At 41.6% G+C, this 24,387-nt stretch overlaps 1 protein-coding gene across 1 annotated transcript in view; it reads right to left on the bottom strand.

Annotated features, from left to right (window-relative positions):
- The window catches only part of vps13d (vacuolar protein sorting 13 homolog D), a 37,594-nt gene extending 18,119 nt beyond the window's left edge, over positions 1-19,475 (bottom strand). Inside the window, exons 1-40 of the mRNA XM_030767200.1 lie at positions 19,448-19,475; positions 18,642-18,840; positions 18,440-18,517; positions 17,869-18,059; positions 17,519-17,599; positions 17,274-17,390; positions 17,074-17,178; positions 16,327-16,497; positions 15,961-16,061; positions 15,577-15,745; positions 15,279-15,380; positions 14,758-14,962; positions 14,291-14,473; positions 14,017-14,147; positions 13,702-13,768; positions 13,325-13,504; positions 13,103-13,233; positions 12,868-13,000; positions 10,499-12,760; positions 10,252-10,403; positions 9,032-10,129; positions 8,838-8,928; positions 8,588-8,714; positions 8,154-8,334; positions 7,117-7,341; positions 5,785-5,941; positions 5,392-5,605; positions 4,965-5,136; positions 4,552-4,667; positions 4,243-4,455; positions 3,800-4,071; positions 3,568-3,701; positions 3,228-3,383; positions 2,797-2,998; positions 2,610-2,684; positions 2,307-2,504; positions 1,768-1,857; positions 1,434-1,574; positions 1,185-1,310; positions 391-465 (exon numbers count right to left, since the gene is read on the bottom strand). Coding sequence (XP_030623060.1) covers positions 391-465; positions 1,185-1,310; positions 1,434-1,574; positions 1,768-1,857; positions 2,307-2,504; positions 2,610-2,684; positions 2,797-2,998; positions 3,228-3,383; positions 3,568-3,701; positions 3,800-4,071; positions 4,243-4,455; positions 4,552-4,667; positions 4,965-5,136; positions 5,392-5,605; positions 5,785-5,941; positions 7,117-7,341; positions 8,154-8,334; positions 8,588-8,714; positions 8,838-8,928; positions 9,032-10,129; positions 10,252-10,403; positions 10,499-12,760; positions 12,868-13,000; positions 13,103-13,233; positions 13,325-13,504; positions 13,702-13,768; positions 14,017-14,147; positions 14,291-14,473; positions 14,758-14,962; positions 15,279-15,380; positions 15,577-15,745; positions 15,961-16,061; positions 16,327-16,497; positions 17,074-17,178; positions 17,274-17,390; positions 17,519-17,599; positions 17,869-18,059; positions 18,440-18,517; positions 18,642-18,738 — 8,719 coding nt within the window. The 5' untranslated portion in view covers positions 18,739-18,840; positions 19,448-19,475. The remainder of the gene's footprint in view (positions 1-390; positions 466-1,184; positions 1,311-1,433; positions 1,575-1,767; positions 1,858-2,306; positions 2,505-2,609; positions 2,685-2,796; positions 2,999-3,227; positions 3,384-3,567; positions 3,702-3,799; positions 4,072-4,242; positions 4,456-4,551; positions 4,668-4,964; positions 5,137-5,391; positions 5,606-5,784; positions 5,942-7,116; positions 7,342-8,153; positions 8,335-8,587; positions 8,715-8,837; positions 8,929-9,031; positions 10,130-10,251; positions 10,404-10,498; positions 12,761-12,867; positions 13,001-13,102; positions 13,234-13,324; positions 13,505-13,701; positions 13,769-14,016; positions 14,148-14,290; positions 14,474-14,757; positions 14,963-15,278; positions 15,381-15,576; positions 15,746-15,960; positions 16,062-16,326; positions 16,498-17,073; positions 17,179-17,273; positions 17,391-17,518; positions 17,600-17,868; positions 18,060-18,439; positions 18,518-18,641; positions 18,841-19,447) is intronic.
- Positions 19,476-24,387: the final 4,912 nt, after the last annotated feature.

The raw sequence follows: 24,387 nt of genomic DNA, 5'->3' as shown, positions 1-24,387 counted from the left end.
AAATGTTCCCAACACAGATCCAAATCAACAAAAATTCACAGACTGATGAGACAAATTCAATAACTTGAAAAACAATACAATGTTTTGCAAGCAATAAGACTTTATGTGCTTGAAAATCCATCAGCGCCACAAATTTAATAACACAAGATGAAACAAAGCGTGAGCGGGATTTGAACTTCTCTTCTCAAAATCTCCTCTGAGGGTGGTTTGCAATGAGGTATGGTGGGTTAACACAGTGAGAGAGAGAGAGAGAGAGAGAGAAAGTACAAAAGGAAAAGCAGTGAACTCAAAGACACCAAGAAGTCTGGTCTAAATTCCCCCCGAGCACCATTCTCAAAGACTGACTGCCCTTCTCACTTAAAATTCAGCTACTCTGTCTATGAACTGTACCTCGTGCATGAATCTGCTGCTCAAGGCAAGTCAAGCTGGCAGTGCTCCTAGTTCTTAAGTGGGCAAGAGGAACACCTGACAGCAGAGAAAGACAGTTAGACAGAAGAGAGACAAGGGGAGCAGTGGATGGGCGGGTGCAGACAGGGACTCGTGGGGTTAGAGAGAGGAAATGCCGTCTTTTTGAACTTCAAAACAGGATTCTTCCCTGTTTCTCATTACTCTCATTAAGCGCAGCGACGTGAATGTCTTCTTCATCTGTTTAAATGACATTAAATAAATCCACACCAGGAAGTTATTATGTTGTGTGGGTTGTGACATATTGAGTCTATGAGCCAGTGACAAAGGAATGATCTGTCATTCAGCATTTAGCAGGAGAATAATTGGTCTTGAAAGGTTATTTCTTCAAGGACGTGTTCTGAAAGGTTGAAAGGAATGGTCTGAAGATGAAAAGAGGTATGCTGGCCTCAGAAGAAAAACGAAACAAAACAAATCAAACATTGCACAATTCAGACAGTTCATTTGTAACTGTATTGATGCAGTTCCACAACCCACTACTGCGGCATTGGTCAAAATGCACTGTAACAAGATTTATTCTCTTTCAATGCAGCAACAGTGAAGGCAAAGCTCATCAAACAATCCTAAGGCCGTGAAGCAACCTTCAAAACCTTTATTTTTCACTGTCAGTCTCACTGACAAGGGTTAAAACAAGCTGCGTTCATCTCAAACTAAACTCACACGGGAGCTGTCTCCGGCTTTGGCAGGCCTCCTAAACTGAATGGATGCCTGATACTCACTCTGGCCAAAGGAGGGGGGGTCAACAGAGGAGCCCATCCAAGACAGGGCTGCGGAGTTCTGTGGCGACGGCTTGTCTTCTTTGCAGTAATCTGCCAGCCAGGAGGTCTTAGTGGTACTGTACTGCTCTGTGTGTTAAAGTGACAGGCCAACAAGAGGGTGTGAGAAACATCACATCACTCTTAAATATGGAGGCAAACATCAAGAGAAACGAATGAAGATGGACACGGTATGAGAACCAGACTAGATACCCAGTAAGACTGAGGTGATGTTGACGTCCAGTCTCTGTTTGGCTCGCACCCCTATCTTGAGGCGTGGAGGATGGAGACGACCTGCCGCCTGCTGCTGCCAGGTCAGGAAACAAGGCCAAGGCTCAATGAACGGCTCCCAGCCTGCAACCCAAACACACACACGCACACACACACGCACGTACACACACACACAAATTTGGACAAGTCAGGGGAAAATTTGACGTTTTTACACATGGCCACTTTACCAGGGAAGTGGTGATTGACAGCGGATGTTCATCTCTTTTCCAAAAGGGGCCAATGATCTGATACAAGAGCTGTGAATGGTCTGGCTCACCTGAGAGCTCCCTATTATAGAAATCTCCAGACAGAGCGAAGCTGGCCTTGCCTTCCTGGGTAGATCCAATCCTCTGTAGCACATACAGGCCTGTAGTGACAGCACATTTACAGTGGATTTACAGCACTGTATTCATACTGCAAATAACCAGTGCAAAACAAAATCCTGGCAGCAGCTGTTTTCACTAAATCACACCGAGTCTGGTATAACCACAGACCTCACACTATTACTGGCCAAATAAATTCAACAGACAGGTAGGAAGGAGTTACTGGGAGAGTTCTGTCTTTAATAACTGTTATGTATTTTCAAGTATTGGTCATAATGTTCTGCTAACTGTAAATGAACCTCTTTGCCACTACTATATACTTTATATCTTTGACAGTCCTGTGCAGCTGCTTCTAGCATGTTCTGATCGCCTTGCCTGGAGTGCGGTGTACCATGCTCCTTATGTATGGCTTAGACTTTGCCTGAGATTAAGCACAGGTGAGGGTTTTGGGGTTTTTTTGCACTAGCTAAAAAAAATCGAGATCTATCCTTACGTGAGAAGGTCAGTTCAGCTAAAGGGACGTCACAGTCCATGCAGTCATCAATAAAGCAGATGCACACGTTATCAGCTTTCACTTCCACCCCAGAGAGATATGGAGCTGGGTGACTGGCTGGGTCTGAGTCCACTCTGCTGCGGCCAGACATGGTCTCTGCATTCTCCAGCAACCATGTGGCTGCCTGGTCCAGCTGGCCTGAAACACACAGTAACAACTCACTGTCAGAAGCACTGTAATAATATAATAATCACATGCGGTGCAATGCCATGAATAGGTATTCACCATACTACAATACTTTACCTTTGCAGTGAATCAGTGCCTGTTTGCAGTCATCCTTTCTGAAGCCAAGGTCTTGCAATCTTGTCAGTTGACCTTCTGTAATCACATATCAAACAACACCTACATTACTAACTTCCATGTCTGATGATCTTTTTTTCCCATTTTTCGTCACCTATGAGAAATTTGAAGCTTGTACTTATACACTAACCCAGTAGAGCTTCTGTTTTGTGCCTGAAAGAGTCCTTTGCTTTGGAGGAAGAGCCAGGGCTGGCTGTGGATATGGCCGTCTGCGAGTCAGGGGCAGCGTCTGTGGTACTGGGGGAGCCTGAGGTGGGGATGGACTTGGCTATGGCCAGAAAGAGCTGGACATCATTGTAAGAGAGACGGATATCCAGAGCGGGGAACTGGATCTGTGTGTGCAGCAAATAGTGTAATTATGACAAGGCTAAAATGATATGGTTCCACATAAACTGAAAAAACACAGCCAGTCTCCACAGTAATATGCACAAGTGTGTTAGAGAGGCAGTAGAGCTTGGAGCATCAATATGTGTGTTCATAATATTATATTCATACTAAACAAAGTGCATACATTTATGTAATGCATTGTATTAATGTCCATGATCCTGAGTCTGCTCTCACCTCCAGCAGTGGGGGGAAATCTTCTATGTTAAAGGCATCCAGCAGCCCTGAGCTGCTCTGGTAGGTTGGGCTCCCACAGAGCTCCACTTGCACATTAACAGGGTCAATGATGGACAGAGCTGTCTCTTGTTCACTGCCTAGTCGACATGAAAAAACCTGAACAGAAGTGTGATAAAAAAATCTGTTATTGAAAGACAAAAAATACTATCGCAGTACCAAGGCCTTACTGATGTTACTGAAGAGACTGCATATGTTCAAATTTCATGAGTAAGACTGATAACACAGAAAGCATTTTCAGCTACTGTACACTGTGTGTGCTGTCATGATGCAAAATATTTACCTCAATGCCAGCTAAGCTGCCTGAGAAGGGGCGGTCCAAGAGGCGTGGCTTATAGGTAAGCACAGTAGTGCCTTTTAGAATGATGGCATTGGTATCCAAACATGAGGAGTCTTCCACGACTACAAATTCAGTTCCTGCAGAAACAGAAAGCACATCCATCCATGTGAGAAAGTGAGAAATGACGTATAACACGAGCATTTAAACAAACAAAAACTATGTTGTGGATTTTTACCTGTAACATTGATCTTGACCTCCAGCTGTTTGTCTTGAGTGACAGGTACCGTGGACCGTTTCGTGACCACGCCACTCTTAACCGTTTTGGGCATGACAGTGCCTGTGGTACTTGAATCACTGCTGCCACTTGGCCAGCGCTGCCTGGGTGGAGCTGCCCCTTTCTCTGCGGGCATACGCAAGAAGTCCCTGACCAGTTGTAGCCAGTCAAAGATGAGGAAGACTCTGAGGTTATTCAGAACAACTGTGAAACATGAAGAGTCCCGTGTGGACCTGAGGGAAGGAGAGAGGTTGGATGCTATCAAAATGAGAGATGCACACAGAAGTTTGGTGCTACTTGAACTTTGAGCTTCGAAACGTCACACAAGGTATTCTAAAAAATGAATGGTACATTTGCTGATTAAAAACGCTTTGTGGGCATAAGACTTATTTGTGAATTGGTACCTGTAGTGCAGTTCCAGCTGCAGGGAAGCTCGATTAGCGCCAGTCCTTGAGGGCTGCAGAATGCACTCAAAGACGTTGTGCTTACTGGCTGTGGCACTGACAGCCCCACTGTACCGTGTGTCATAGGCAAGGAGTGAATGTGACACTAGGTTCACAGACTTGGAACCACTGGAGAAACTCTCAAACAGCAGCTTGGATTTCATGAAGTCAAATCTAAGGGAGGCAAAAAAATTCATAGTGATGATATTAATCTGCAGTAGGTTGTTAAAAGAACTCTAAGGGAAATTAAATATGATAAACATGAAGGACCTGGCCAATGATGACTTGTGCCCAGACGTTTTGGGCCCATCCAGTAACTCCAAACTGACGTTCATCATGTCCAGGAGCAAGGAGAGGCTTGTGTAGACATCCCCACTGAGGACAGTCTAACAACGACAAAATGAAGAATGCAAGTGGTGAGAGCTAGCATTACCATTTGTCCTTCCAAGACTCTTCAGATTATTTTATTTCCTTTCCAAATAACTATTAAGGTCTGTATTTATATTTAACCTGTGTTCATCTCTTAAATATTATTAATACAATATAATACAATGATACCCATATTATTTTGAGGTCAGAGAAACTAAAAAAAAATATCACATCATTGAGTAATCCTTTAACATATCATAATACTCCTTCAGAAAAAAAGGTTCAGGACTATACTCAAAACCTAAAGCCCTTACATAGGTGCTGGGGTCCTGAAGATTGTAGGGTCTGAGGAACTCTTCCACTGGTTCTCCAAGGTTGTGTTCAAGCAGGTTACGAATCAGCTGGTACTTCTCCAGATCCAGGGAGCAATGAACTGAGGACAGATTGCCATGGATGGACATGTCTGGGACTGCATGACTCAGCTCCCTGAGACAACAAAGATGAGAAAAGAATGCAACATGAGGAGAACACTGATCATCCTCTTGACAAAAAGGAGCTTTCTCAGCACTATCCTTGTTAGCTATTTAAAGTGTTTAGTAACTCAGCTCTTCCAAATTTAAGAAGAGATTCAGAAAAATCCAAAAGTATGTATGATGACCAAAATACACAGTACACTCAGTGTAACAAAAAAGAGAGTACCAGTGTAGAGTTCTATTGAGTCTGTGTGAAAAGCTGTCTCACTTGTCTAGGTTTCGCTCCACTTTCAGCTTGAGATGGCATCGTTCCTTCAACAGGTTGTCTCCTGTGCGGCGTACAGAGAAAGAGGGGAAAACCAGTTCTGTGTCCTGATGCTTCCCAGCACTGTCCCATGGCTCACACGGCAACCGTTCAGCAGCAAAAATGTCCATTTCTTGCAAGTCCAGAGCAATGCAGTCTAACAGGCATACATGGCTCTCTAAGGAGAAAGAAGAACACAGAGCTTTTAATAAGTACACCGTGCATACATACATGGACTGCTTCTATGTTCAGATACATTATGGTGATGTATTGTAATCAGAAATAAGCAAAAGAATATATCTATTGCATCTATGCAATAAAATACAGACACAGATTTTAAATGTTTCAAGCGTTAACCTGGGGGATCTACTTCAGGGATCACTCCCAAGCCAGGCTGGGGTCGTCCCAAGGTAAACCCAGATGCTGTACTGCTTGACGATTTGGTCTTGTCTGAAGACTCCTCCGTGTTTGACTTGCTGGGTCCAGTGGTTGGCTGTGCGTTCTTCACACGATCCTTTTAAATTACAAAGCACAATCAACAATTCATATGCTGAAGCCAGATGTACAACAGTAATAATCACATGGTTAATGACACTCAACCTGAATTCATTTCATTCCAACACCGAAATGAGTTCAAGTAACTCAAGCAACACACATGCTTTAATTCAACTTGTGTAATTTGATGTAACTCTCAACAATTTAGCCATGTTCCATGGCAGTTTGATTAGTGCTTCCTTCAACATTCTGTTTCTAGTGAATGTAATTAAACACTTTTTATCAAAGAAACAAAGTTATTACAATTATATTTAAAAAAAACAATTACACTTAACTTTAATTAAATGACTGTTATAGAAACAGAAATGAGGAAAAAAACAAGGCATGACAACATAACAGAAAATTAGCAAAAGGAACCCCTGTGCCTGGAAGCACATCAGTCTAAGTCAAAAATATGTTACATGGAAATCTGTCATTAATTTGTCACTTCAGAGCATCTGCACACGGGATGATTTGGTGCGTTATATCACTAATATCTATGACGAATAAAGCAACCACCGGAAAAAAGCGAGCTGGCAAAGCAGACCCAAAAGAGCCCTGAACCACAACCATAAGACTGAAAAAGGAATTCTTAAAAACAAATCACACCTCACACCGTCACATGCCCTGGTACCTTATAATGGGAGGGGTCCTTGTAGGCATTAGCATGCAAAATCAAATTCTTCAAAAGCAAAAAAAAAATTAAATGTAAACAACATTTACTTAAAATATATGATTAAAAAAAATCAAACAATAAATTAAATGAAAACAGAGACCCCTTAGTGTAGACACTGGTGTTAAATAACTGAAAATGTAGAATCTGGCAGTAAGGAAGTTATTAATTACACAGCAATTAAAAGAACCAGAACCATGATTCCGTGGTTAGTCATTAATTCATGCTCAGTGAGAGACTGGACTACACCCATGAAGCATTCTCCTCACTGCTGTGTGAACCTGGGTCTACTAATACTGTCACAAAGCTGACAAACTATCAGTTTTCAGAGTTCATTTGGTTTTAGTGGTTGAAAGGTTTCAAATGTTTATACTTGATGATGGTACACTTCAATGACTAAGCCAAGCAAGGAGGAAAATGACCAGCGAATGAGCCCCAGAGATGAGAAGTGACTCGGTAGAATGCGGGATGGTAAAACTCACCAGAGAGGGGAAAAAGGTATGTGCCATGGTAAGTTTTTCTACCTTATCTCTAAGAGAGAAGGTGCCATGGGCGCCAGCAGGGAGGAAACTGTTGCGCACACGCAGCTGTCCCAGGTTTGCCACTATAAGGTGTGGGGAACGGGAACTTTCTGGGATCAGGAGGACAGGTGCACCTGCCTCAATGTCCAGAAGCATGCGGGATGCACGCTGAGGCCGCTCACGCACCTAGAGATGGACACCACACACACAAAACAATGTAACTTTAGTACAAAGTACACACACACACATAACTACATACCACTGACAGATATCTAAAATGTTACAGGATGCAGAGGGGCAGAGTCATTCAAGTACTTCTGTTAAATCAACAAAATTTCAGGCTTCATTTCATGATCATTAAAAGCTCATTGAAACATGGTTCAAACAAATTCACAACTGACATTCATAGATGTAACAGATTAACATTAAGCATATTAGATGGACAAACACTACTGCACAAAAGAAATTATGTTTCAATGCAATTATACTTCCACTACGATGAAGACAGAAGACTAATGAGTTAGTACAGTGACAATGAATTGACTGTTTCTCTTTCTGAAGTCATTAGGAGTACGCTGAGATCAAAAAAACGACTATAAGGGTAGTGAGTTTCCTTAAAGAGCTGATCTCTGATCACCGTCCTGCAACACGTGAGTAGCGATTAGCACCAGGTCAGAAGGGCTCACTGTCCACTCTCATCACCTTTGACTCTAGCCAGAGGGCAATGAAAGCTGACAAATCACTGGGCCACCCCCTCCCCTTCTCAGCAGGGAATGGAGCAGGGCGTGTTAAGGACAACACAGAAATGTCACATAACTGTCTCAGCTATAGAATGTGGTCTCAAAAACAACTGCCTTAATGTAAAATAAATTGTAATATCTAAAGAACAATCTAGACTGAAGAACAATAGTCAACTAAATAAACTCTCAAATATTTCAAAAACTGACCAAAGGTTAACTTTAAGCAAATAGGTAACATTTCAAAACAGGGCCTCTCACCGCCTGGCCTTCTATGGCTGCTCTCTGCCTGCCCAGGACATCCTGTAACTGGGTGAAGTGCTGGATGAAAGCCACCACCTCGGCTTGGAAACGCTGTGTGTGTACATACTGCACTGAGGCCATCTGCACTGACACCTTCATATCACAGTCCCGTTTTAGGTAAGGGTCAGGTTCACCGTACCTGTAGAGAGGGGCAGCCAAGTCGCAGATTACACCACAAAAACTCAGATTTAATAAAGAGGACATAAGGCAGTCAACAAAACTGCAATGCTGATGTTCAGGGAAAGTGGTAAACACTCTCATGAGGCCTCAACAAAAGACAAACTATATGCTGGATATATTATGCTATTAAGGGGTGAAAATATGAAAGAAGTTGTTATTAGAAATCTTAAACGGGAACTGAAAAACCAAACATAAAGTAAGATGATGAGTACTTGTATATGTTGAAGACGAGGGCCTCCCCACCACGGGTTGTGAAACGTTCTCTGTACAGATCCCCATGAGGGGTCAGATCACTCAGTGACAGACTGCCAAGACTGCCCTGCAGTGCTAGGTCCCCCTCTAGAATACACAGGTTATACCAAATGACTGTTAGAATGAATGCCTGGATTATTTGGAATTAATCATTATTATTACTTTATCTTTGGTGCTTTGGCAAGAAATTGAAATCCCTTTTGTACTAACCAATCATTTCCATGTGAGCAAACAATTTAGAGACACTAGCTTTTGCAAGTTCGTTTGTTTTCTTGTTTAACACAAGAGATAGAGAGTGGACCTGTGGAACAAAAACGAAAAGAATTGAACCAAAAAGACTGAAATTCATTCATCTCATTATAAATAATGAAGTAATCAAAATGAGAATCTAGAAACGTAGATACCTTTAGATCTAGCTTAGTGTTGACTGGTTCCTCCAATTCGTCTTCATTAATCTCCGGATATAAATCTTCCAAATTACCAGGACAAGAACTACTGAAGGGGTGTCCTGGTACAGGCTGTGGTGGGGTTGTAGGCACTTTCACAGCGTGGTTATTGGCATTAGAGCCAATGCCAAAAAAGTCCAAGATGACAACCCAGGTTTGCAGCGTGACCAGAATATCCAGGCAATTAAAGTCCACATCCACACTGCGACCAATGCTGCCATATCTAGTCTTAAATTCAGGGTGGTGTTTATCCACAAGCAGCACATTGATGTGTACCAAAGAATCATCAAAGTCTGGGCGTGGGCGAGGAGAAGGGGTGTTACGAGATGGAGAGGGTGGTGGGGTGCTGGGACACTCTGGGTCCTTTTTGCTCTTCCGACTAGAAGCAGAGGGAGTACTGGGGTGTCTTTGATAGAACTGAAATACATTTTGCGCTTCCTCCATTTGTGCTGGGAGAGAGCGCGGCATCTCTGGATAAATGGCGTTGGAAGGGCATGGGCAAGATTGGGAGAGGTATTCTTTGGGGCTGAACGTTGAGGGTTTGGGTGCACCCCTGGACACCATGAGGTGTTTGTACTTGGAGTCTGGATTTTGCTCCAACAGATCCTCCATTAGAAGTGAACGAAGGGCAATCTGGACAGAGAGGGAGTGAGGGTGATCTTTGGTGAACTCTCCTTCCAAGTCCTGGAACCGCAGGCTCACCAGGCCCTGACACCCCTGGGTGAGGTCTCCACTGAGCTGAACTTGGAGTTCAGTGACCCGGAAAGTGGCCTTGACTTGGGTGAAAGGTTGAAGCTGAAGAGGAGCACTGTGGTGCTGAAGGGGGTGTGGAGATGAGAGAGAAGATGACAGCGAGGAATAAGAGAGACTATTGAGTGGTGGATCACGAGCAAACAGCCCCCCTGTTGGATCTGGGAAGCGGTGTGGTTTAGTGGAGGAGGGGGTTGGAGGAGGTGGTGTGGGAGGCTGGCTGGGTGTTGCTCTCTGCACTTCAGTGAGCGAGAGGTTATCTAAAGTCTGAAGAACCTGCTCATAGACAGGCTTACACAGGCATACCTAAAAGACAAAAATTGGGAGAAATCTGAAACTCAAAAACAATTCTGTGTAGTACTCATTGTAGACAAAGCAGTCATTTCCAGTTTGAAAATCATTTCAAAAACAACTAAAGGAAATTTTACCTGTACAGCATTGACAAATTTGCCCTCTACTCTAAGTAATCCAGAGCTGTGGTATGTCTCATCAGATGACAAAAAGTTGAACTGGGTGTTTTCATCAGTGGGGACCTTCTCGATAGTCAACTGTATGGAGGTGTCCTTCAGAATATGAAAAGCTGTGAAACAGAGAAAACTTGAGTACAATTAAACAAAAAAAAGTGAAGTATAAAATTCACATTATTCTAAAATTGTGTTAAAAAAAACATTGTACCTTTTCCTCGGCTTAGAGACTCAAAAAAGTCATGGCGTGTAAACTGTGGCTCATCTTGGCTAACACTCCCACTGTAAAAGGGTGCCTGACTGGGGCTGCTGTCACTCCGAGTTGCTTTCCGCGGGACAAGATGACTTGTATTGAGAGAGTAAAGTCTAATATCTTTAACTTCTACTTGCAATTTCTCCCCCTCCGAGTCCTGGCCAGCAAAGTTCTGGATGGTTATGCTCCCCAAATGACCAACAAGAAGCTCTGGGTGCCCAGGCTTTCGAGGAATGGACACAACAGGTGATTCTATACTAATGTTTAGAGTGAGTTTTACTAGAAATGAGTCTAAGCCTGGCTCTTCCTCAGGCATCGTGTCCTCATCCTCGTCGTCAAAGAGATCTAGTATCAAGTTGCTTTGACTCTGTGTCCTCGATCTCCTCGATGGGGTCTCAAAGAGGGACACCATTCCACTGTACTCTGCTGTCTTGGTGGCAAGTACACTGGACACTTTTGTAGCTGCCGTCTTCAACATAGAGCGAAAGTTATCTTCCACTTCATTGGCAGAAAGAGTGAGCTCCTTTAGGAACTTAGCAGAGTGGTTGTAGTGCAGGGATGCCATATGAAGATGTAGGGAGCACTCTCCTTGGGATTTTTCCAAAAGGCGAAAATTCAAAGCCTCTGAGGGAGCTATTCCAGCACCAGAGAAGAAAGCCACATCCTCGGCAGAAGGGGTATCTTCCAAATTTCCAATGCTGACCACAAATTGACTTTTCCCACCTTCCTGAGTTAGGTCTACAAGTTGAATACATCCCAAAGAGCCATTAATATCTAATCTGCTTCCCATGGAAACATTGACCTTTGTTCCATTTATACTGGCTGTGGCAATTTTCATGCCTTTCTTTTCACCTCCTAAAACTGTGCCAGTAGCAACTGTCCGCAGAAGCAGTACATTTAACCTGTGAATTTCCACAGTCAACTCTTTGTTTTGGTCATAGGTAGACTGATAAGTGTCCTGGTCCTCTCCATTGGGCAGTGGTGAAGGTTGCTGTGCTGCAGGAGACCATGTGCTTTCATCTTTGGGAAAGGACTGTTGTAGAAACTTGAGCAGTTCCACCATAGTTTCAGGATTGAGAATAATATCCAAATTGTTGACCTGCATTGTTGTGACCTGGAGGGAACTGTCCAAGTTCATGGATGGGCAGTCTAAGCTAACAAACTGGTACTCAAGTTTAATGAGTGCGTCCTGATCTCTGAGGAAAGAGCTCAAAGGTGAGACTTTCTCAAAAGGTGGTCCTCTGGCATTCCCTTGGAGGTCTGGAGGTTCTGGGGATTTTCCATCAGGTGAGACAGGGGATGTAGGCTGGCTCTCTCTCAAACTGCCTGTAGGCACATCAAAACTAAGGTGCTTGTGAGAGGCCACAAGCAGGTCAAAGTCAGAGCCATATGTCTGCAGGGTGTCCACCAGGAGGAGACCATGGACTGTGAGAGAGACTTCAGCATCATAAGGCCGCTTCACAAAATGGGCATTAGTGCCAAAAACCTTTAAGACAGATATGTAACGACCTCCACTCTCTACACCCAGCTGCATGTAATTGATATTAAACTCCGCAAGAAGGAGTCTGGATTCTACCAGCACTTCTCTGGTATGCTGCTCTAGAGTCATTACACTCTGGGTCAGATTTTTGGAGGAGCCTTGAAGCCTTGAATGACTGTCATCTCTTGGAAAGATCAACTCACGGCGCAGTGACAAAGGGTCAGGAGACTTAAGGCTCTCTCCTTTTAGATCTTTGTCCTCCTCAGCATCTGGACTGCCCAACCTAGCCAGGCAGCTTCTGAGCGCTGTCATCTTCTCCAAGTTAATGTGCACTTTGAGATCTGGAAGAGTTCCTGAGAGAACAGCCCCAGGGAGCTGAGGGTCTGAGGTGTAACGCAGTCTCTGCTCCAGCTGCAATAGCACGTTAAATTTCTCTACTACATGAGTCGGCCCCACCTCACTCTCTTGCAGATGTTTCCAGTTATCTTTGTAGTGGCCTACCATGATCTGCAGGTCATTGAAAGATAAAGAGTATTTCTCATACAGTTTTCTGCTGAATGACTGGGCTCCTTCGAGGGATTTAAAGTTGATGAAATCAGACGACTTCATCTGATCTTTGCATTCTGTCTCAAGCTCTGGTGGTGGAGATTCAGGAGGTGTTGCTAGTGGAGTCTGATATTCCTCATCACTTAACTCATCACCCTCTGACTGGGTGGTCTTAGCTTTTGCCTTAGAATCTTCTGTTGAGAGACAAACAGAGGCAATTCACAGGAGCGATTATCACCAACTTACATGCTGTACTGTTGACAGAACTTTGAGGAAGTAAGTTTTTTAAGCATTAAGATACCTTGAGAATTGGTAAGAAGAATGCGCCCAAGGTCAACCACCACTAACATGGGGTCTTTTGACTGAAAGTCATCTGGAAAGATAACCTGAGGGGCACATATGTCCAACTTCATTGTCCACCGTTTGCTGTTCTCCTGCAAAGACAAAGTTGCAAATCATAAGGCACAACAACAATGAAACAGAAACACAGCAATCACATACACTTTGGGAAATCATTCAAGCTAGCTATATCTTACAATGAACTCTCCAACCAGCAGCTGGTCTATGGTTTGCCGGATCTCAGCCTTTGTCTGCATCTTCAGCTTGTTGTATTGCCTCCTTGCTGCCTCAGCGACCCTCAGTTCCAACTCAGACTGGTATCCAAAACCTAGAGGATGCAATTCAAGTCATTGATTATATGAAATAGAGGAACAGCTTATGACTACGTTACCTGGTAAGGAGTCATCAGAAATGTTTACCTGAAGTGTGCACCCTGCCCTTATAGAAGAAGTCTGCAACCTTTTTGATTGCCTGAGGATTGTAGATGATATTGAGAGGGCAAGTTTTGACTTCAAGTCTCCTCTCAAATTTACTTCTTACTGGATTCCGTTCATAGATCATCTCAAAGACAGGCGCGACAGAGGGCTCAATGCTGGAGGCTATGAGGAGCAAAGACACAAAAACATGTTGTTGTTCAGTTGAATTCACATTTGAATTAAAATTAATAGAAAATATATTCTGTACAAAGCTCATTTATATGAACACAAGAGGAATGCAAACTGACAGTCCTGTATATATACTTTTTTCCAATGTATGCATTTAAAAAATCACATCTCTTTCCCCTCAGGCCACTCACTTGAGCTGCTTGTCTCTGTAAAACTGGTCTGCCCAAAGGGTTGATTGATGGCAACAACCACTTTGTCCTTGAAGAAAAAGAGGTCACATAACAGTGATTTCACAGTCCCATGGGCTTTAGTGTAAGATATATGACAAACAGTGGAACAATTAAAAAATATTCAGTTTTGTCACACATGAAAGTAAAAGTGAACTTCTGGTGTAACATTTTCAAAGGCTGTGTTAGGAGGAAATCAGAGGTCATTGTTAATTTAAAAAAGCCATTAAATTGGTCCGCAGTAGCCACTCTCTGTGCACAGTCTTGAGAGATCCTTACAGGTTTCGGGGAGACGAGGACAGGGAAAATGGAGTCCTGGGTGGTGAGGTCTCTCAAAAACAGCCCTCCAAGTTGCACAGAGAGCAGAGATGACTCAGAACGAGGCAGTGACTCAACTCCAATCTTTACCCCTGTAATTAACACAATGCCTTTAAAACAAATTCACTCAACATTTTAGCATATGCAATCCATCACATGACCTTACGTATCAAAAGGCACAGCAGGCACACACATTTTCAAACAATAAAACTACACAAAGTTGTGGCAAATGTACCTGAAAATTCCAGCTGAATGACCCCACTCTCTTTAGATAGGGACCTTGACTTGTCTTGGTGGAAGAGGGTAACAGATGCTTTCTCCAACGTGAAGTTTAATCGTGCAAAGAGGTGGTCCCTTCTTGTGAAGCTGTTCAAGGTTTGAGAGTCCTCCAAGGGGTCAAATAGCTCTTCTGTGTCAGCTGTGTAAATTGGAAGGGTATTTTATTCATTAATCTAGTCACAAATATAAAATATTACATTTCTCTGAAGTATGGCCATCGTGCTTTATAAAAGGTTACATCATTTTTAATGTGTCTCTGAGAGATACTTGGCCAGTTTTTCTTAAAGGCTTTCAACTGAAATCTCAATTATTCTCACTGGGTTTGCAGAAGCAAAATCCTATACCTTACTCTGCATATTAACTATGCCTCTATCCTCATATTATTTCCACATAATATTTATCTATAAAAGCTTTTGCACTTACCCAGCATATCCCATGAAGAAGGGCTTGGAATGAGATCATCTGGAGCCACTCCCTGTCCATCTGGACCACTCACTGCACCTCCATACCACCCACCCCAGCCAGGAAACCAGGACTGCAGGTACTGGATCATACCTGAACTCCCACTTTTGGGTATTGAAGCAGTGGGAGAGGTTGCAGGTGGTTCAGACATAGGCTCTCTTACACTCTGTGAGTTTGATATAAAGAAAAAAGAGGGTTGGGATTTGGCTGGTAGTTACCTGGTTGCTCTGAATAAACTATGCTAAAAATTGAGAAGTGACATCACAAATGGATATTAAAAGTGACAGATTGACAGATAAGTGTATTGATCAGGTACAGTCAAGCCAATGAAAGATCCAGCGACTCTTTCAGCATGCCTTTACCACTGTGACACCTCCCTCTACATCATCCAGAGTAGAGGGAGGTCTAGTTGCAAGAACATAAAACTGGAGGCTCTTGCAGTTAATGCCCTTTAATCTTTAATGTAAATTGTCTCAGCTTGCCTCAGCAATTTCCTCCTGTTTACGGAAGGAGTCATGAACAATTTCTCTGAGACACTGTAACTCCTCTAAAGTCTGTTCGTCTTCAATCCTCTCCAATTCATCCTGTAAAACAAACAAACAAACAAACAAACAAACAAACGGATAAAACGGATTATCATTTTAATATTTCTGATTGGACAAAATGTACATACAAAGCAGAGCATTTGTAAAGGGCTGGCAATGATCAGTCCAAGACTGCTTTCTACTGAGCTTTTTTTTCAGTCTACTAAGTCCATAAGTGTATTTGAGGGTTGTCTACCTCCTCCTGTGAACTTAAAGAAATCCCCCTAAGTCTCTGGATGTAGAGGTTTGTGTAAAGCTGGGCATCGCGAGCCCGCTGCAGGGCAAAATCCCAGTTCCTCCTTCTTCGCTTCTCTCTGATCTCACTCAGGTTGGCATTTATCGCAAACATCCACCACTGCCGAGCGCTACAAAAAAGGGAAAAATTAGTTTTCACAGCAGATATGCTTACAATAAAAATTGACTGTATCTGATGGTCGATATCTCCAGAGACTCTTCATAGCACATACACAGTACAGCTCGAATACTTAGCCTCTTACTGGTGTGTCGGTTAAAATCAGAAAGGATAAAAGTTTGAACATGATTTGTTTCACCCTGGGGTACAGATAGTAGAATAACTTACTTTCCAATAACTGGTACTTTAGGTCTCCATTTGCGAAACACCATCTCCCTCTCTCGACGATCAAGTTCTTTAAGAAAAGCCATGATCTGCTGATACTGAATCTGTAAACAAACACATGGTTTCAGATGAACAATAAATTACTTTACAAACAGATATACCCGGTTTCACAGTTAACCGCTTTTGCTATTAGCCTATTACAAAACATAATTACTATATTCAAAAATACATCCTTGTATAAAATTCAAATTGTTTCAAATATATGACACTATGGACAGTGATAACATTCAATGATAATAACAAAACTACTCAAAAAGTAATGCCTGAATCCTGTGCTATGCTGATACTGTGACAGAGCTTTTGTATTACCTGTGAGAGCTTCAGGGAAAGGGGCTCTAGCTGCACTTGGCCCTCGATGCGTGGGTTTTGCCGAGACCGTAATGGCTCTTTGGAAGCGTTCCTCCTCAACAACACCGATGCACACACAGGTTCAAAAATATACTGGTGGTCACGGCTGTGCATACATTTGGTCATGGTTTCCTTTTTTAGGTGCAAAGGAAAGAAACAAGAAAGAACCTCATTTTTATGAAGCAAGTGTTCAGAAATTTGCCCCCCCTATTTTCAACTACACATACAGGTAATGTCTAGTAACGTATAACATATAATAACTAGCTCATTAAAAGACTTCCTTGATGACTAAATGGCTAATTCACATTCTTCTCTGTTATTGTGGGTGAGATCAAAACACCAGAAGCTCTAAGAGGAACGTATAAAGAGCATCGTAAAGTTGCAGAACTCACTTGGTAGTTGGCAAAAAGCATGTGGAAAAGTTACAAAACTCATTTGGTAATTTCATTCATCCTCTTACGCCTGACTCACCCATACACAAACATTTCTTCCCGCAAAGAAAAAGTTCAGCTCTGAGTTAGTTCAATTTCCTTCCAAGCTAAACCCTTATACAAATCAAACCATCGCCCAAAAACTGAGGCAGTAACCATACCACGAGTAAGGTGAACTGTTACACCTCTAATTATATTGTAACTAACAGATATGAATGATAGATTATCATATTACTGAGTCCAGATCAAAATGTTTCAGCTACTGTTCATATCTTACCTGTATCTCAGCTTGAGGAAGATCTCCAAGCATGGTGCTCTCTGTGTCCCAGTATACACTGAATTCCTCAACCTCCAACTGCTTTTGACGCATCAGCTTTTGGGCCTGCAAATGAATGGACATTACACACATTAAACTTTACTTAAATAGTGCGTATGTATACTCCCTAAATATTCAATCATTCCTGCTAGGCAACACACCGGTTCTTTGGAGGAGTTTTGCGCAGATACATTCTTGATACAAACACCAAAAGAAAAGGGTTTCTCTGGGTTGGAGATCTCATCTTCAAACCTTAAGTGGACACCTTGAATCTTCAGCTGCAAAGATAAAATGTGAAGTTAAAAGTTATTAATAACAATGACAATATACTGATACATATATCAACACTGTTAATAACAATACATATTTGAATTTAATTATGAGGAGTTCAAAAAAAACCAATCACCTCAATATTTTCAACTATCCTGGTGACCACAGAGGCAGTAACAGAGTACCAATATGACTCTCCTTTCTGCTCACATTCACTCTGAAACAAAAGAAAACAGATAATACATACTGTGGTTGCAAGTAATGTGTATTGCTCATGGTTACTGCATCCAAGGAAGTCATTTACAGATTTTGGCAATGTAAATTAAAAATGATAAAAAATTATGAACAAATAATCGCTGGTTAAAATGTCAGTGACCACAACATTGTTTTTGTTTCAAGGGCCTGCTCCACACAGAGGCAACTTCTTTGACTTGAATTCTAGTCATCTGATTTGCATATTTGAACGACTTGCATATCTTTCTCTACCTTCCACTTGTTCTCCAAAGCCTTAAGCAGCTGCTTCTTCTGCTGCTTCTCAGCCTCCCTTTCTCTCTCCTCATCATATTCCTGTGGCTGGGCTGGTCCAATGATCAAGTTCAGTTGGGACATTGAGATAACCCATGGATCACTGTGCGGCCGGTAGAAAGGGATCTGGAGGGTGATTTTCCCAATGAAACCTGTGAAAATGTCACAATATTACTATTGTAGCTCCGCACATTGCAATCAATATGACCACGTCAATTCTACAAGACCCTATGGTGTAATCTGTACAGAAAGGAGCAGACAAGATAAACAGTGATAATGAAGACAGTGAGATAAAGAAGTGGGTCGACGTCAGAGAAATTCAAGTTTTTACGATAACATGTCACACAACCAGTATATCCTGATCATCTTGACTTGTTTATTATCCTTGCAAGAGCTCCCCCAATGAAATAAAGAGAGTACCACACTACAACTAAAAACGAAGCAAAGCAGAGCTGTGTATCTCTATGCAAGTCTTAAGGATCTCATTATTTCATAAAAGTCAAAGAAATGAAGGACAACAAGTAAAACAGACCTGCTTTGACTTCAAAGGGCAGATCAAACTCTCTGAGGGCATCTTTTCTTAAGGGGAGGTTCTCCAGTTCAACTGCCCCTAAAAGAGTACACAAGATTTTGAACTCAAGAATACCAACTTGCATTTATGCATTTTATAATTAATAACTGATAACAGAAATACAAAATGGGGAAAAAAATCCCAAACAAGTACATTGAAGTACCTTTAAGAAGTGCAATTGAGAGCTGATCTGTGTTCAGGTTGCTGACATATTTGCCTAGGTAGGTGTTGAGAACCCAAGCAACAAGACCCTCCAACATCGTGAGATGTCAGGATTTGGAGAGGTGTGTTGGAAGGGGTGAAGCGGGGTTGAACTGTGGAGGGATCTCAAGCGATCAGCGCTCACCCCGAATCTTTGATGTCTATGAGAACAGCAAAGGCACATACTTTATTCTTTGAGCAGCACAACTATATACCAAACAGGATCTACGGAGGTTAATAAAATATTATTAATGCCGAAAAATATGTCTACGGCACAACTGCATTCGAAAGACATAGTTCCTCTATAACAACTCTAGGTGCTATCCACGCCATCAGCTGGACTGATCAAAACACCATTGTAAAGACCTGCAGTCGATTGCAGCAAATAAGAACCCACTTTCCCATTTTTAGTGAAAACACTGACTAATTTAGGCTACCCAAATGGCAGAAAACCATAATGTTAACCGAAAAACAAACTACGTAGCTAACTGGTTGTTTCCGTATTCCTAGACAGTATCCGAGCTGACACATGCTGACAAGCTTTCGGTGTAGCAAACTGTTCCCGGGTATTTGTGTTGGTTGTCGGCAACAAACATGCTTTCATCATTGTTTAGAGGCTTGTTCCGGGAACTTGTTAAAATAAGTCAGCTTGAAAGGCTAGCAAAAGATTTGACGGTGATTGTTTAATGTTAATTTACTCAGAAAATGTAAAAGGCTCATAAGCTAGCTAACTAGCTTAGTCTTGCCATTTAACTGGGGACAACTTACCATTTTGTTGGGTTGAGCTCTTTTGATGTTCATTGCTTTCATCTAGCTAGTTATCTTGGTGTCGCGAATCCAAATGAGAAACTGAGTTCACAAACTAATTGTATGTACCTGCTTGCAAAACAAACAGGTAGGTTAGCTAGCGTGTCCTTGCCAAAACACACAGGGAAAATGCGCAGTCAAACCATAACACAGTGGGCATGTTATACAAAGTCAAGAATAACAGGCCCCGACGTTGACAATACAATAAGAGACGCTGCTCGCCGACAATGTCAAAACAAAACGCGAAAACGAGCAGTCAGAATGCCACTGTAGGCAGGAATGCAAACAGCGAAGACAAGGTTGTGTCCAGTGTTTGCTTGCAAAGCAGATACTTCCCCAACCACTGTTAAGTTAGACAGCTATCCAAGTTAGCCAAAAACTTTAAAACGTGACATGCAACTGGCTTAAGTGACAGGTTTAATTTCTTTCCTACCATTTACACTGAAGCAAAAACATTATACTGCAGCTTGTTCTTTGAAATTATTGTCAGAAGAACAGTTAATAATGCTTGTACATCTATAGCTTAGCTAGTTACATGTCACATTACAGGGTTGTGTGAACTCAGCATCACTGACGTATTTCCAAAAATGGCCGGTGAAAGGTTTTCAGAATAAAAGCTGGAAGACAGCAAGAGAGAAGCGGCGTGATGGGACCTGTGACCTAAAAGAGAGGAAGAGAGTGACGGGGGAGGTGTATTCAAAGAACCATAGCTCAGGCTCCCCAAACCATGCAGCCATTCCTCTCCTGCTGCTCTTACAAATGGAGCACTGCAAAACATTGTGCAGTTTTTCTGCTCTCCAATGGACTTTCCGTTCAAACTTTAATAAACCTTTGGCCACAGAGCTTTTGAGCAAAGTTCTTGTCCCAGTATTGCTCATGGTGTGCACCATCATGGTTCAACCTATGCATGAAAGTCTGACACGGAGAATAGTGCACCCACAAAATTGTGTTGCCAGAGAAAAAGCAGATAGAAAAGAGCGTTGTTGTTTTGCTGTTGCTGTTGTTGTTGTTGTTGTTTTAAAAAGGAAAAAAGGGGAAAAAATGGATGATAACATTTAGATTGTAGACACAGTTGATCTGCACACAAGAGAGAATTTATTTTAGTTGCATGACGGGACCATTATAAAAGCAAATGTGTCAGATTTAATCTGAGAGCCTTTGTCATATGAAGCTATATGGATGACTAAAAACATGACAGAAAATTATTTAAAACTGTCACACATAGCACAAGATGTACAGGGTGCACAAATGAATGGAAATACTACATGAAAAAGGACAAAGAAACTTTGAGGCAAGTTCTTTGAAGTTACAAATTCAAGTGTGTGTGGGTGTGTATGTGTGTGTGTGTGTGTGTGTTTGTGTGATATCCTTTTTGTGAGACTTGAATGGTTGAATCTCATCACCTTTGGCTTTTAGTGGGTTTGCTGAAGAACATTACAGTCAAAACACTTAATGAAGCTCTGTCAAGTGTATAAGCACAAGAATAAATAACGTGATCATTGGCGTACCAGTGGATATTAACATTCCATACACTGGTGTCTAAATTATTGATGTAAATATTAAAAAGGAGTGGAACAAGTATACAACCTTTTGGAACATCAATAGTCCACATTACAAACACAGATTTGACTTTTACAACAAAACATTGGTTTGTGTTTCTATAGTAGTCCTAAACCAGCCAACCACAGAAGCCCCTAACCTTATGAGCACAGACTTTTTAGGAGCAGATTCAAAATGTCAGAATCAAAGGCTTAAGATAAATTTTTAAACCAACAGGCACAATGTTGTCTTGAGTTAAAGGCATAAATTAAAACATTTAAAACTTTCATTATAGTTGCAGCACTGCTGTGATTGACTCTAAAACCAGATTGCAATGGCTCAAAAATATTGTTCTCATTCAGGTAGTGCTTTAATTGGCCATTTAATGTGATTTCCAATATCTTGACATGAACAGTTCAGAAAAAGAGGAGGAATTATTCACATTATTAAGGCCACTTTTTTGGCAGGGAAAGTACATAAGCTGTTTGCCAAGAATTTTGAGCTGATCTTTTTCAGCCATGATTTCAGTTAGTACAACAATATCTGGGTCAACGGTCAGACACCAAACCTTCACCTGACCAGAGTCTGAACAAAATCTCCTAAATTTGAATGTAAAAGCTCCACATGACAAAATGAACTGATAAGGTCTCAGCACAAACTATATGCAGGGAGCTTCAGTAAGATGATTCAGTTAACATTCTGAAACTGCTGGAGCGCATACACAAGAGAGGACAAAATTTCGGTGAAAAGTAATCTCATAAGCTATCATCTGGATATGCTTGTGTTTGGAGAAAATCATATGATTCCTTTCACTGTAATTCCTTTAATCTTTTAATTTTTATAATGCCTGATCCATTTGTTACACATGGCCTTAAATGTGATAAGACGTGGTTATCCACGTCATGGGAATCGTTGGGTATGATGATTGCTCTGAAATTTACAGTAACATCCAAGGAATATGTAGCCATTTAGGTGACTAAGAGGAACCTATCATACAAACAATGCTTCCTCATGATTTCCCCATATGCAACAATTATAATGTCCCCATACACACACTTAAATGGCTCCTTTAATGAGCACCAGGGTACAATTAAATGCTTTCAATTGCATCCTCAATCACCTGATATAAACACTGTTGAACATTTATATGTGTGTGGGATAGATATCTGCCTCCTTCATCCCTCAAGGAGCTGGAGCTTTGGCTTCTTGATGAACTGCCCTATATGCCTCTATACATAATTTAGCACTCGTATAAAAAAATCCATGAAAGACCAATTTTATTCTAAAGGCCAGTGACGTCTGAACTCCATGTTACTTATTAGAAATTTATATTTGGTTTTGAGTTTGCAATTTCCATTAAATGATAATAAGGTAGACAAGGCTTTGTACAAAAAATGTAAATGACATAAAGAAGAATGCAGAATGAGCAGTCAAACAATTAGTTAGTTCTTGCTTTTTATGCAGACAAAAGAGCTAGCATATATCAAAGTATGATAAATAACAAAGAAGACAGAGGTAAGAAAATATCAGTTGCACCCCTTTTTCAAACACTGTGCATACAAATTTTATCATCCCTCAGATGGGTTATCAAATTATTGATCTAGATGTGCAATTTTGGTCTTGTAAAAATGTGTGATGCTAATTAATCTCAATGACGTGATTCATTCTTATCTTGAAACTGATCTCGTGCCTATCTTGTGAAATAAAAAGTTTTCTTGCTATCCAGGACAAATGATGTGATGCAAATACTGACATCAGTATAAACAATGGAAGAGAGGGAGGAGAAAGAGTATAGGTTCAGAAGGCAGCTGGGGGTAGAAAGTGTATGTGCACAGTTTATGTCGATGCACAAAAATGAGATGCCCTAATTTGCCCACTTCCTGCAAAGAGAGGACAATTACCGTGAGACAGACCATTACGTGGTCAGCAGTTTGTAGTTTCTGTAGTGTAGTCGTTATCACATTCGCCTCACATGTGAAAGGTCCCCAGGGCACTGGGCAGCCATGGTCGAACGGTTAGAGAAGTGGGCTTGTGACTGAAAGGTCGCTGGTTCAATCCTCAATTTTCTCTGGTTCAATAACTTGATACTTGACACACCTCTGAAAATATGCTGCAAACTTGTGTTCAAAGGCAAAATGCAGCCCCTAAGAGTTCTCTGAAAAGTCTGCAGCAAAAGGCTATGCCTCCATCTGGTGGTCACATAACATCTGAAGAGCCCATTTTGGTTCTCATCAGTGAAAAGTCACAAAACAGCCTAGAACTAATTCTGTTTGCATGATTTGACCATCCACACATTTCAAATCTGTCCGGCTAATCTGACAACCCTCTGTAAAGAGAACGTCAAAATAACAATGCAGTTGCAGAACTACTGTCGTGCTTTCACCTATTCTTAGAACAAATTTTAAAAAGCACTATATGAAACCATGAGAAAACACTTTAGTCTTCTTTTTTTCTCAGAGGTTTCATCTGCTACACAGGGTATGATAATATAAGGGTAAATTAAATAATTCTTTAGTGATTCACACAGGGAAATTCTTTTCTGCAGTTAACCCATCCTAAGCACTCAGTGGGCAGCTGTCAGGCAGCACCCAGGGACCAGCTGCAGGTTTGAGGCCAGCGACTTGATCAGGGCCAGAGGCAGGAGCGTCTCGTCCTAACATGCATGTCCTTTGGCTGAGGGAGCAAAGTCACACAAACTCCATGCAGAAAGGACCCAGAGCTTCTTTACTGGAAGGTGACTAACCACAACACCATCATGCCTGTGAAGAAAATATACCCAGCAGGGGATGGGTTGAATCCATTGCAATCTGTAACATAGGCCTTAGTGTGCACCATCCTGCTTCTATACACCCCAGATAGGACTTGAACCAACCATCCCTGGCTTTGGAGGCCAATGCCTTATCCGTAGGCCAACAGAAAATTGAAACAGGAATAATATTCTAAGAGAATTTAGTAAAAACAGAATGGCTGGACATATACATCATGTATTGGCTGGTTAGATACAATTTCAGCATATATAAATAAATGATCCAATTCGTAAGCACAATGCAAGCTCATACTCAAGTATACCAATTCTATATTGATTTGCAAGTCTAGATTTTGTCTACCCACTCTTTAAAATTTCCCAAATATAATCTCTTAAAGTAACCATTAGATTCATTCAACATTGCCTGCTGATAAAACATCTTAAATTAAAATTTGGCAACTGCATTCTCTCGCAAAATTCTACAGCTAAAAACCTTGGTGTGATTTTTGACTCTAGTCTCTCGCTTGTCACTCATATCAAGAACACTACCAAAACGGCCTTTTATCATCTCCGCAATATCGCCAAAATTAGGCCCCTACTATGTTTAGCTGATGCA

The sequence above is a fragment of the Chanos chanos genome, chromosome 3 (assembly GCF_902362185.1).
Source record: "Chanos chanos chromosome 3, fChaCha1.1, whole genome shotgun sequence".
NCBI lineage: Eukaryota > Metazoa > Chordata > Actinopteri > Gonorynchiformes > Chanidae > Chanos > Chanos chanos.
The sequence above is the reverse complement of the archived record's forward strand: the minus strand, read 5'-3'. Positions and strand labels throughout refer to the sequence as shown.